This window comes from Bidens hawaiensis, unplaced genomic scaffold, assembly GCF_021521415.1.
Source record: "Bidens hawaiensis isolate Kalapana, Puna unplaced genomic scaffold, B.hawaiensis_p1.1 tig00014338_1, whole genome shotgun sequence".
Taxonomy (NCBI): Eukaryota; Viridiplantae; Streptophyta; class Magnoliopsida; order Asterales; family Asteraceae; genus Bidens; species Bidens hawaiensis.
Window position 1 is genome coordinate 694,655 of NW_027492236.1, and position 14,331 is coordinate 708,985.

General features: G+C 34.2%; 2 protein-coding genes across 2 annotated transcripts; one reads left to right on the forward strand and one right to left on the reverse strand.

Annotated features, from left to right (window-relative positions):
- Positions 1-2,467: 2,467 nt before the first annotated feature.
- Positions 2,468-4,566, forward strand: LOC143546431 (protein PHOTOPERIODIC CONTROL OF HYPOCOTYL 1-like). Its single transcript, XM_077038100.1, has 3 exons — positions 2,468-3,033; positions 3,095-3,131; positions 3,761-4,566. Exons 1-3 carry the CDS (start codon positions 2,501-2,503, stop codon positions 4,448-4,450), a joined length of 1,260 nt encoding a protein of 419 aa, XP_076894215.1. The 5' UTR covers positions 2,468-2,500; the 3' UTR covers positions 4,451-4,566.
- A 2,248-nt stretch (positions 4,567-6,814) lies between these two features.
- On the reverse strand, positions 6,815-11,319 carry LOC143546427 (glucose-1-phosphate adenylyltransferase large subunit 1-like). Its single transcript, XM_077038096.1, has 14 exons — positions 10,647-11,319; positions 10,224-10,346; positions 9,499-9,669; positions 9,268-9,360; positions 9,074-9,157; positions 8,931-8,986; positions 8,750-8,843; positions 8,489-8,674; positions 8,332-8,412; positions 8,159-8,245; positions 7,874-7,978; positions 7,666-7,772; positions 7,527-7,587; positions 6,815-7,155 (listed from the first exon to the last, which is right to left on the reverse strand). The coding sequence occupies exons 1-14, from the start codon at positions 10,842-10,844 to the stop codon at positions 7,054-7,056; spliced, it is 1,548 nt and encodes a 515-aa protein (XP_076894211.1). The 5' UTR covers positions 10,845-11,319; the 3' UTR covers positions 6,815-7,053.
- Between the last annotated feature and the right edge of the window lie 3,012 nt (positions 11,320-14,331).

Below are 14,331 nucleotides of genomic sequence, written 5' to 3' on the forward strand. Positions count from 1 at the left end.
GTGTTTCAATAATTATTCTAGTTATACAAGATAATTACACTACTTACAAAAGAACCATAGAGAAACTATGTTCAATAATTTTGAAACACAATTACTTTAGTTATAGTTTCAATTATCTCGCCGCATGATTAAGAACATGTTGTTTTGTAAGTAGAGTAATTAACGTGCTTAAGTAGAGTAATTATTGAAACAAAATTGTTTGCATCATTTGAAAACCTTTGCAAACGCACGCTCTGTTATTTCAGTTTTCTATTATTAATAGAAATCTTGATTTACAAGTTTCAATTCATCAATCAATTACACTTGCAAGATTTAGTTGATCAGTTTGTCTAATTTGCCTTCAGGATCAGTCAAATTCACAAGTTTCAATTAGTCAAATTGATCAATCAGGCGTTATTCGATTACAAATAGTTTGATATGCAAACAGTCTAATTCGTTAAAGCTTCAAATGATCAATTGCTTATTTACAATTTTGCCACCGTCAATTTTGTAGTGTTTCTTTGATTCGCACGCTTAGGACCGTAATTCATATTATACATAAAATACACACGTATTAGACACAAATGATACGCGTATATCCTGATACATGTTACATGTTAAGTTTCTTCTTCTATTAAGAATTTTATAATCAGCAAGTGTAAATTATTTGATCCAAAAGGGAAGACAACAAAAGTGTGGCTCAGAGGAAGTCGGCTGCAATTGGACCAGCTCGGCTCTCGGTCTCCCATTTACCGTCTTCTTCTCCGTCAAATACATACATACACTCGCACATGTATGTGTCTCTGTGAGTGCCATTAACATCACACATCTCTCCTCTAATTGTTCGTACGAATAATAATATCTACCTTGTGGCTCTCATTCCTTCCTTTTTATTTATAGATCACCCACCCAATTCTCCTCCTCATAATTCACTACTACTACTGCCTGCTCATTTCTCTCCATAACTGTCAATATCACAGGTATGTTTTATTCTGCTTCTTTCTTTCTTTCATTTCTAGCCATACCTCCAAACCTAATTTAATAACTCTATGTGCAATCCTAGTGTTATATTCTTACCTATCCTTTCGATTTTGTGCGTTTATTGTTACGGATCGGATAGTTTTATTATTATTATTATTAGGTTTTCGTGTAACTTGAAATTGCTGGATCTAAGTGAGCTAGGGTTTGAAGGTGGAATTTGAGGTCTGGAGTTGAAATTGTAACCGTATCGGTATGGATTTCGCATAATTATGCAGCAGCTACTTGATGATTTTTTGTAATTTAGAAATATTGTGTCTTAGTACATGATGCTCAACGTATTTGTGTTTTAGTTCATGATATCGTTTTTTAGTTTAGCATATCGGGTTTTGGTACATGATGCTCAACGTATTTGTGTTTTAGTGCATGATGTTCAGTATGTCGTTTTTAGTTCATGATGCTCAATGTATTTTGTTTTAGTTCATGATGTTCAGTATATCGTTTTTTAGTTCGTGATGTTCAGCGTATTGTTCGCTAGATTCAAGAGAGAAACTCGGCATATTGTGTTTTAGTCCGTGATGTTGCTCTTGGATGTTCGTTGTGTGTTTATTTCTCAAGATTGGATAGGTTTGTTGATAGATTTTGGAGAAAAGTGAGGTGATTAAGCTTCGTGTAACACTAAATTGTTGGTTTTAAGAGAGTGGAAATTTAGGTTATGGATTTCGCATAATTTAGCGTAGCATTTGCATGAATCTGAATATCTGATGAATCACATAATTTTGAACTAAGACAGTGAGGATTCTTATATAAAGGTTAAGAAGATAGCTTGCTAATGCAAAATTGAAGCTGAACTGTAGCCATGTTTACAAGTCTGCAGCATATGATTTTAGGTTCTTGATTTTAACTTTGTTCTTTTGAATAATTTTATTATAGGCAGATTTCAAACTTTCCTGAGAAGTTCATACTCAAAGTTGGCATTAGTGATAGACTGGTAGCAAGCGGTTACTTACAACTTACAATTGTCGTCATGCCTGAAAGTGGAGCAAAATCACAGCTTGTTAACAGCGGGAAAACTGTGCAGTCTGCATGGTTGACACATTGGACAGGAACAAAATCTGAAACACGTAAGCAAGATCACTTAACTCAGATTAGTAGAAGTGAAAGAAATAATTTAAATGTTGATGATTTCAAGAACCACATGAGAGGAGTTGAAAGATCATCTGATAATTTTGGATTGTCCAAAGAGAGCAAAGATGTAGATTTGACAATGAGTTTGATAAAACCAAGTAGTCAATCGTTCCCGTTTTTCAAACATGGTCAAGAAACTGGGAAGTTGAAGGAAGGAGTGCAACCATTCTTACCTCAAGTTGCAAATGAAAAGCTGACCCGTGATTTTAATCTAGAAACTCCTAGAGAACACCATCTTCAACCTACCGAGCAGGTTAAGTACCACATGTTTTTTGGTGAAAGCAGCTACAAGCTTGACACACTAACAACCCATGAAGCTGCTTTTGAACCCAAACCAAAAAGTGAAAAGACAAAAATGCCCTCATTTCCAACACAGACCACCTTACCTGTGTTGAAAACCGACCCTTCTACTAGCAGCCACCATTCACCAACACTTATTGAAGAACAATACAAGCGAATGCAAAAACATATTGGAATGGGATTCTTTTCACGCCAAACGGGCTCCCCACAACATGGTCAATATTCACTTCAAAATGTTCCTCATTTTGTTCATGATGTGGAGATGACTAGGATGCCAGGTGGCCTTCACAGTTTTTCCAGAACAACTCACAGTTTACTGATCACAAAACAGACTGATGTTAAAGTGTATCAAGAAAGCCAGTTTTTTAGAGAATCTAGGGCTTCCACCCAACTTAAAGGAGAGGTTTTCAAGGAGCTTAACTACAGTCAACCACATTTTGGTCAAAGTCAACAAGGAGTAAAGCTTCAACTGTTGGATTCCTCTGATCATGATTCTGGAGATGTTCAGAAAAATGAATCATCAGCTGATACCGACACCATGGACATGGAATCTTATAAGGAGAATCATCTTTCTGGTAATTATTTTTTGTTGATTTGATGCATGTTTTTATATATTTCCTGTAATTAACTTGCATGTTCTATATTTTTTTTTGGTTACAGGTGTACATTTGTCTCCGCTAAGTAAGGTAATCCTTACCATGCCTTCAATCCTCTTTACCTTTACTTGTATTAATGTGTTACTTATAGGCTTGTAAATGAACCAAACGAATGTGAAAGGAACATGTTCGTATGTTTATTTTTAACCGATTAAATGATCGAACATGAACATTTAAACGAACGAGGCTTTGTTGTTTTTGTTCGTTCACTAAGAACATAAATGAACGGTTGGCGAACGTAAACGAACATAGCTAAAACAGATGAAAGAATTTAAACTCAACTAAAGTGTAACAAGCCTAAAGAATTAAATGAATATATTAGCAAACATAAACGAACAAACATAAACAAACGTAAAGTAACGAACATAAATGAACTTAGATGAGCGAACATAAACGCACATCCACGAACATAAATGAACGAACGAGGCATGTGTTCATGTACGCCTGTTTAATAAAATGAACAAAAAATTTGTTCATGTCTGTTCGTTATTAAATAAACGAACTTCCAGCCGAACGGTTCAAGAATGGGTTACTGAACGCTCGGTTCCTTTACGGGCCTACCGTTTGTGATAAAACACAACCCAAAGTGGCCTATCCATAAATTTATGGATCCAAATTGCCATATGTACTCGTTACCTTACCTCTTCCTTACATTACAGGACATTATGGTGGAATCAAGTACAGAGAAAGATAAACGCAGAAAGCGTAAGATAGAACTACCCGATATAAACTTAGAGGTTTCTGCTCAACCGGCTGCATCAAGCTCATCCGAGAAAGCTGAGCCAGGCACTTCAAGAACTCAAAGTTTAGACATGAACACACTACACTTCAACCGTGACCAAACAACTAACTCAAACTCAACCTCTAACGAGTGTTCAAATCCTAACCCGGATTCAGACCCAGGAAGCAGATGGATCAAACGCCTCAAATTGACTGAAACAGCATCACATGGAAGACTAAGCAGATTCTTCACCACAGTGAGAGTCATGGAAGATAAACCTGAACCTGTGTTGGATGGTAAACTGCCAGAATTATTGACGGGCCATAAAGTTTCAGAATTTGAGAGAGGTGAATCGTCTTCTGTAGAGACAAAACGTGAGTGTAAGGAAAAGGAAATAACGCTTTCACATTCTTGGATTCAAAGGTGGAGTCATAAGCAAAACCAGAAGAGTACCGAGAGTGTGGGAACTTGCCAGGTGGACAACTCGAAGTCAGAAATGGATGAACTTGAGAAGAAGCAGTTTCCAAGCATTGCTGCAATGGCACTAATGGGTAAGGCCATGACTGGGTTTAGACAGTTTAAGTTGCAGAAAAAGGATTCTTTTGTTGTTTGGAATACAAGGCTTTAGATTAGTTAGTTAATATCTAGGAGTGTGCTTTGCCAGGAATCAAGAATTAGTTAGTTTGATAACTTGATTTGGCTTTAAGTAGTGTGTGGGTGTTTTTTTGGTTCTGTTTACTTGTTATAAAGAACACATGATGAAGTTTATGTAGTTCTTGATTCAGGTTTTACATTATTGTTGTTTACGAAGGCATCAGTAGACGGATAATGGTAGTTTTGTAAATTTATAATTTTGGCGGCTGACTGAGTGGCGCAACTTACAACACTTGGACCCTGGTCGTCACCGCCGCTGCACCTGCCGTCATCACAGCTGGCATCACTTACAACTTGTTGACAAAACAACATCGTCAGTACCATGACCACCTACTATTCCTTGCTGCGACCACCACCACAGGGGACTCATCTTAATACTTTCTCTAAAACAATCATTTTAACCTGAACTAAATGTATACTTTTTTAAAACGGTGATAAATGTGAGTTATATAGCCTAACATTATACATATTTTTTCCCTCTAGTTTTCTAACTTAACTGCTGAAATCAAAATTTCGATTAAGGTGTTTTGTTTATCAGGTAAAAGCTTTAAAATGTATTAGATATATATTTTTTCCCTCTTTGATAAAAACACGGTTCATTTTCTTGATGCAGAATGATTAGTTCATATTTATCGACAACTTTATTTGATACTGATTTAGATATATATTAGACTTTTAATCATGTTTATTTAAATAAATAATAACATGACAAATCAGTTTTATATTTAATCGACAAGAAACATATACAATTAAGTGTAGAGGTGCTCAATATATAAATACCAACTAAAAAAAATCAAAATTCCAACCAAATAGAATGTGAATAAACACGTTTGAATAAGGTTCTTGGTTTTTGAATAAAATTTGGACCCAAATCGAATTCTTAAATAGGCTTCCGGGCCATTACTTGATACGCTTGTGTTGCTTCTGGGCCATCACTTGACACACTTATGCAAGATAAGGAAGATGCCATTGACTAGGCTGCTTAAACAAACATTGTCCAAGGATGGACAAGAAGTTGACAAGCATCTCACATAGAGATCGTTCTTAGTTGGACCACGGGTTTACCTTAAATTGCATCCTTATACGCAATAACACCATAAAGCTACTTAATATTCGAAGTTATCACAAAAGTTTTTGATCTTTTTATAGAGGAGCATGTGACGGCTTGTATACCGAAATAAAATACAACAAATACATCCAAAGTCTGGTCCTTTTTTATACTTTGGTCCATTATTATCACCAAAGTTCTTTGGTCCATAGCAGAGTAAAAAGATTGGACCACGGGACAAGTGGCCTATCGATTGGATCCACGAGATGAAGCATAATCGCATCGAAATTTCCATGTTTTATTGCAAAATCAAGCTAAAGGTCCACATGTGAAATTATACATATTCCTACTTATCAAGGTTTCACTTCCTTCTACCAACCACTTTATTGGATCGTAAGTTAGTTAAACAGGACAATCAGACAACTCTGAAGGTCTTGGTACATTATTAGTAAGGCAAGACTATTGAATATGCCATGTGGAATTCCAAGATGAGCTACGAATTCTCTATCCAAGTTTTCAGACTTGTGATCAAGAATTGTTTTAACTACGCTACCCAGACTCCAATTCTTGTGGAGAGTACTTGGTTTAAGTAAAGGATATTGTTACGAAAGTTAATTGATGCATATAGAGAAGCGTTATTGTAATAATGATCAATGACTATTGAAAAAACGTTTTTATCCCAATCTACATGTGGTGTATTTGATGCTTTAGGTGTGACTCACAAACCTCTCATAGGCGGAGACCCCAATAGCCGGGTAAACCGCCCGCAAGAGAAAATTATTTTTTTTAGAAGAAAACCCCAAGATGGAAAAAGACAAAGCTCATTGGTTAGGAAACCGTGCACCTTGGAAATTTCGGTTTGTCCATATATATTGAAACATATTCATCCAATTTTGGAATCTAATCACATCTGCACTCTCTTCTATACTCCATTGGATCCAACAACTTCAACATCCAATAATACATAAATATCAAATATCTTATAAATTTATATAATAAATCAACTTTTTTAATATATAGAAATTTTACTGAAAAAGATTACATATTTCATTCTTTTATTTCTTTATAAAAGGATTCAACTACAAGAGAGACAGATAAGCAGCAAAAGGCTGCGCCGCCACCCACTTTTGAATGAAAAATGTTCTAGCAAGAAGCTTAAAAGAATATGTTTTTGAATCTGATTTATACTTTTTTTTCTATCTTTAATTTTTTAAAGATAGCCTCCCAATGCAAGTTACAACTTTTATATTTCAACTATCAGTAGAGTATTGACGCGTTCCATATGTTTACCGGTACAAGTTTAAAAAGAAAGCATTTGATTATTTCCATACATATGATACATAGTACAACAAAAAGGATTGATGTGTTGTGGCCCTACGTATGGTTACAACCACCAACACTAGGGTTCAACCAACATGCCCCATGGAGGCTAGCACCCCACTTGATCTTGGCCACATGAAGGATAAGCTTGCACTCTCTGCATCATCACTTGCACTTTACCCTCCATCCATCCATTCATCCACCATATTTTATATAACACCACCATCTTTGATTGTAGCTTTCTCCAATATGATTGTAATCCCATCTCTTATGTAGAATCCTTCCTCTGCTCTATCACATTCTTCAACACCCTATCAACATTCCAACCCACAATTATTCCGGTTTTGACTATAACTAAATACATAATAATATGAAAATGAAGGTATAACTAAAGAGTAAAGTATGGTTTTCGTCCATGTGGTTTGTTCAAATTTGATATTTCAGGACAAAACTTTATAATGTGCTATTACTGTCCCTAGAGTTTCAGTTATGTTGCAATTTTCGCCCATGTAGTTTTTTAAAATCTGTTTTAGTCCAAAAATGTTAACGAGATGGTGGAAAATTGCAACAAAAATGAAACTCTATGGACGAAAATAGCGAAATTTTAAACTTTTGGACTGCAATAGCAAAATTGAACAAACGACGAGGACGAAAACCGTAGTTTACATGAAACTTGGCTTACATCTTTATTCATGATCATGACATCACTTCCAATCTTTGCATTCTTGTCAATAATGCAATTTCTGCAACAAAAATGACAACATTAAAGACCAAAATGGTTTTAAGGTGCTTAAAGCTTTCAAATTTGGCATATTTTTTACCTGATTTTTGTGTTACTTCCGATCCCAATCGGGACCTTTCCACTAGCCAGCAAAGAAGCTATCTCGGATTCTGTCTGATAATAATCTGCCCCCATCATTAATGTATCCTATTACAAGTTTTAGTCAAGAAATGTTGAGTTCTGTTTAGATATCGGATCGCGATAGATGATTATACGAATAATGCAGATATAAATAAGCTCATTGTTACCTTGAGCTCGACCCCTGAGTCTATTCGTGAGCGTTCGCCTACTATTGAGTGTTCGATGCTGCATTCTCTCAAAAAACAACCGTGTGAAATGATTGCATTCTTTATCTGCAAATTGACCAGAAAAAGGTCAACTCTTTGAGACAATCAGATGATTAATGTAATGTCATGTTTTGAAAGTCATGCTGGAGGGTTGGACCGAGCGGGTCAACATGGAACGTATGGACCGGTTAAATCACTGTAAGGTTTGACTTTTAGAAGGTTTTAACTTTCTGGTTTGACTTTTACCTTGCATTTTTCAATTTTGGACGGTGGCAAGAATCTTGGAAAAGTGAAAAACGGGGTCTTCGGGTCATAAAACTGGAATTTAGGTACCTTCAAAGTAACATAACGATATCAAGTGACAATCAAAATATCAAATTATTTCATCAAAAGAACACGACATTTAACATGTGAATCACCTCATCTGTAAGAGCCAAATTCGCATCATAAAAAGACTTGATCGTCCCAATGTCCTCCCAATAATCTCTGAACAAATACGCCTGTCACGATCATCAAAATTTAATAAGCAAAAATCACAAAAACAACAAAAATGGATTATCTTTATTATTTCCTTACTTGCACATTATGTTCTGTCACAGCAGCAGGAAGTATTTCAGACCCGAAGTCATTAGATGTCGGGTACCTCCATCTTAAAAGCTTTAACAAAACATCCCTTTTGAACACATAAACGCCCATTGATGCAATATACGGTGATTCCTCAGCATCTTTTTGTGATAATCCAAGTATAGTTGTATCAACCCGCTGCAAAAGAGAAATAAATATCAAGAAAATAACTTTAGAATACGAGTGTGTTTTGCTTACGACATGTATACTCACCATTGCTTGCAAATCACCCCCTGTCGGTTTTTCAGCAAATTGGATGACTTTACCCTTGTTATCAAACTTTAACAGTCCAAAATCAGGTGCCCGACTGAAAAATACAACAACCCATTCCAGAGTTGATAAATAAATCAGAATAAAAAACATATAAAGCGTATAAAGATCCAGATTAATAGACCTTTCACCAACGGGCACACAAGAAACGGTGATGTCGGCGTCTCTGTCAATGTGATTCTGTTTGTCCATTAAAAAAAATAGTGAAATTAGCTAAAAAGTTTGTGTCTTTCACTTCAAGATGCAAAACAAGAACAACATACATACCTGCAAAAGGTTCAGATAGTCCATACGGTAAAGATGATCACCCGACAAGATTAGTATATCCTCAATATCCTTGTTCTTGGCATCCTACATTGACCGGAAAAAATCAACACAAAGAAACATTGAATAAGGCATTAATTATTAACTAATACATAAAATTGAAGTTTTCTATAAATGAAATAAATGCACAAACGGACCTCAAAAACCCATGTAAATTGCCTCACGGCATCTGCGGTTCCTTGGAACCAATTCATACCCATTTCGCCAGATGTTTGAGTGGCAGCCAACACCTATAAAAATCACATATTTTTTTAAGAATATCCCAGAAAGTAATAATTTATGTCCTATGCTCTGAAGCTACTGGTATCAAGTACACGGGGCCTACAATCACATGCTGCAACTTGATATTTATAAAATTTATAACATACCTCCACAAAACCATCCCCGAAATTCACACCGTTGCCAAAATAAGTACGGGAAATGTGACGATTAAGTGAAGCAGAATTGAACTGAGTTAAAACAAATATCTTGTTTATGGTGCTGTTTATACAATTGCTCATTGGGATGTCTATAAGTCTATAGCATCCTCCGACGGGTACCTGTACAATCAAAATCAAAAACAAGAAAAAACATAAAAAGCTAAAAAATTGTAGGTTAATCACAAGCTTTCCTTAACCCTCAAAACATATCCTAAAAGTATTTGTAGCGTATTTAAAAAGAGATAAACTTTGTCGAAAATTCATGATCTGCTACTGCGCACGGCTACACAGGGTGGTTCATAATTCAAAAAAATCATTGCATGACTCTTGAAATAGATATAAAGATCATGATTTCTTCGGATATGTGTATCAAGAACGTAATCACAATAATTTTTAAACCGATTTAAAGAACAGGATTTTTTTCAAGTACATGAATCAGAAAGGTAATCACAGGAATCTCAAAATCGATATAAACAACGTTATTTCTTCAAGTATATGAATCAAGAAAATAATAACAGGAATCTTGAAATCGATATAAACAACAGAATTTCTTCAAGCATGTAAATCAAGAAAATCATAGCATGAATCTTGAAAATCAATATAAACAAGAGTATTTCTTTAAGCATGTGAATCAAGAAAACAATAAAAAGAATCTTGAAATGACATATGCTTACAGCCGGAGTAGCGGTTTTGCTTGTAAGAGGGAAAAGTTGAGTTCCCGCACCGCCACCGAGTATTATTGCCGCCACATTTTTTGGATCAACTCTTCTTCTTTCAAATTGTGGTGCTGTGAGTGTCTACAATTTTAAGAACACACACATGAATCAAACTCAAATGTCAAATAAAAATCAACAAATCTTAAAACTTATTATATATATTTTTTAACACGGATATCAAATTACAAAAATCTTGAAAATTGTGATCAGTCACAGTATATTCAAAATGAAATTGATTCATATAAACAAAGCATTATTAACCATCTTTCCCTCCTAAAAAAAATATAAGCTTTCAAGAAATCAATAAAGAAATGATAAAATCCTAATAAAAATATAAACTTTAAAAAAATTAATAAAGAAATGATAATGATAAAATCTTACCTCAACCAAGGTTTCTTTGCCATTATCTGATGTGATGACTGAGAAAGCAACCCCAGGTTTTGCAATCTTACTAATCTGCCTCTCAAAACTCAACCTTTTTTGAACCCTAATCTTATCCCCTCTCAAAAGCCCTCCATCACCATTTCTTAATTTTGGCAAATGGGTACCATTTTTTATCATTGAACAACAGTGATCCATGTTCAAAACACAAAATTTCACCAAACCCACAAAATATTATGCCAATTAATACCAAAAAAATGATGAAACCCTAATTACACAAAGTGACAAAAACCCCTGAATATTAAAATTGACTTAGTACAGCTGATAATCTAAGTAACCAAGTAAAGTATAGATCACATAAAGATATTAACTGTTACTCAAAATCAAAGCTATCTCTTGGGATTTTATAGATTTTGATATTCAATGGGCTCAAATTGAAGCTTCCAAGAAAGCCTTCTTCTTTTTTTTTTTTTTAAGAATCTTGAACTGGGGACCTTAGAAATAGTGAGATTAATGCACACAGTTGTTAAGAAGTGAGAATAAAATGAACCCAGATGATAAAGATTGAAACTTTGAGTACCCAGTTGGGTGATTAATGAAAGATTTGTGGGAAGTACGTGAAAGGCGGTGAAGGGTGTAGATTTATTGGCCTGTGAGCTCTGTCACGAGAAAGCTGGTGAGTCTTTGTTGCAGGCATAATGCCTGCAATTGTGCATGTATATAAATCACTAAATGATCACCGGGAATTTTAAAAATAATAATAATGAATAAAAAAAAGAGCTTGGTAAAATGTATTCAAACACCCCACTTTTGCAGACATGTTCTTGACCGGGCTTTATGCGAGTCGTATAAAATCGATCAACGAGTTCTGACAATAGATGACACTTATATAGGCTGTAAGACACCATACGACTTGTATAGGTGGGATAGTGTGTCTGAAAGTGAGTGTGGGGATGAAGTCATTCATAAACCAAAATAACAAACGTCGAGGATCAAAAATTAAATGTTGTTGACTGGGCTTTATACGAGTCGTATAAAATCAGTCAATAAGTTTTGACAGTAGATGACACTTATACATGTTGATGCTGTAAGATTTCATATTGACTCGTTTAGGTGATGGAACCGAGTGTCTGAAAGTGAGTGCGGGATGAATTCATTCATAAACCAAAATAGTGAACGTAGAGGATCAAAATTAACAAGAAACTAAAGTTACCAAAAATATGTGCAAGAGTGCATCACACGTTTTACTATTAAAAATAAAGCAAATGAAATCTGAAAACTAGGAAAATCTTTGCAGTCAAAATCAGTATTTCGTGTGACGAAATTGTTTGAAAAAAATATTGGTAATTGTGTATGAAAGTTTCTAGCAATTTAAGATATGGATTTTTATTAATTTTGTATCATAATAACTAATTGGAATTATTATTATTAATACAGTTGTTATTTACTAGTTTATTTTCAATTAATTGAGTGCTTCACAACGAACAATCCGTGTCTAAAACGGATGGAAGATAAAAAATACATTGATGCTTAAGTGTTTGAAATTTCCAAAACTACTAAAATAAAACAAGAAACAAATAAACTTGTCATATACAAAATGTGGGTAGAAACATGAAGTGGTAGTTGGAGTCATCTAATGATGTTTTTTTTAGCCATAAGTGATGTGAAAAATAAAAAATAAAAACAAGTGAGAGGCTAAAGGGTGTGAAGCACGAAGAGTGGTGCTTGTACCAGAGACGTTTAATACAGTTTAAACATTGAGTTTAATGGTAAGCAATTTTTCATTGTTTAAACTACTTAACTAAGATGTTTCCTAAGTTGAAAGAACTAGATTTTGAGAAATTTTGTATGCTTTCAAGAATACACAAACACACGTTTTCCAACAACATTTTGACATATATTTTCAGGCGAAATACAGACTCGATATTCTTGTTACAGAAATACCAAAGAAGCGATGAAATTGATGTAGTCGAAAGCGTTATTATCAACGGCGATTTGAAGAACAAAAGAGAAATCAAAGGAATAACATAATTGAGAAATAATTTAAAAACCGATCTAATTAGGATTTATATGAACCCTAACCCCCAAATCACCAAGTAAATGTTATTAACAAACTAGGAGAGAGATTAGGCACAAGTAGTCCATATACTTTTGTCTTCATGTCACTTTAAACCCAAAGTATGATTTGTCAAATTATCAGCTTATAATATCTTTGATGACTTGACACTTCTGACCCTCCAACTTTATTGACTGAGTTGACGTGTTGCAATTTTGATTTTACCATAGCAAGTCTCCGCCTAAAGTCATAATTGATTTCAACCAAGTCCCAAAGTATTAACATAATAATCCAACTTAGGTCCTCGAAGTATTTTAGTAAACATATCTACATGATTCTCTTCTATTTTAACCTGAAACACCTTAACTTGCTTATCATTGACCACCTCCCTTATAAAATGCATCTTGACATTTATGTGTTTTGGCCTTTCATGGAACATACTATTTCTGTACAATTGAACACCCCTGGTTATCACAAAATACAACTGTATCATCCAATTTAACTCCCAAATCATATGTAAATCCCTTCAGCCACAGTGCTTTCTTAACACCTTATGTTAAAACAATATATTCTGATTCAGTTGTTGATAGTGCAACCACCTTCTGCAACTGAGCTTTCCAACTAATAATATTGCCAAGTACTTGAAATGCATACCAGACATAGATCTTCTTCTATCCAAGCTTTTAGCAAAATCTTAATCTACAAAGCCAATTACCAAATTGCTAATGTCTTTAGATGTTTGTTTAAACACTATACCAAGATTTTTAGTACCTTTTAAGTATCTAAAAATCTATTTTACTGCATCCCAATGATTTCTTTATGGATTGGCCATGTATGTACTCACCAAGCTTACTACATAGCCTATATCTGGTCTGGTACAGACCATAACACACATTAAGCTGCCAACAACATTTTCATATGGTATCTTTTTTATAGTGGGACAACTTCATAAAATAGTAATCAAGTTTCAAAAGTGTTCTAATTAAGTCACTCAAAAAGTGTTCCAATTAAGTCACTCAACTTTCATGTTTTTTTAATTAAAGGTTTTAGCATGTTTTTTAGCCTTTTTATTTTTGTAAATCTTTTTATCATTTTGTTTGAAGTTGACGCTAAGTGGCGACGTGAATGTTATTTTTTATTTTAATTTTAATATAATTAACGCTTTTTAAATATTTTAAATTTAACTACATATATTGCAAATTCCCACATTTATATTCCATTTCTTTCTTGATGTACAAAAAAATCGGTGATACTCGTTTTGAAGATGTAGTGACTCGATTTAGGAAAAATATGTATGAGTGACCTAATTGTAACACTTTTAAAAGTTGGTTACTATTCTATGAGATATTCCTTTTTTTTTTATATTAATCATTCCTGCTTCATAAAAAAATCGGTGATACTCGTTTTGAAGATGTTGTGACTCGATTTAGGAAAAATATGCATGAGTGACCTAATCGGAACACTTTTAAAGTTGGTTACTATTCTATGAGATATTCCTTTTTTTTATATTAATATTTTTTACTTTTAACAAAGCTTTCATAAAATGAATGACTATTAATCATTGTAGCACTAATTATAAGTGTTTGATGAATCTGCGAACCAAACTAACATATATAACTACTTCAATTC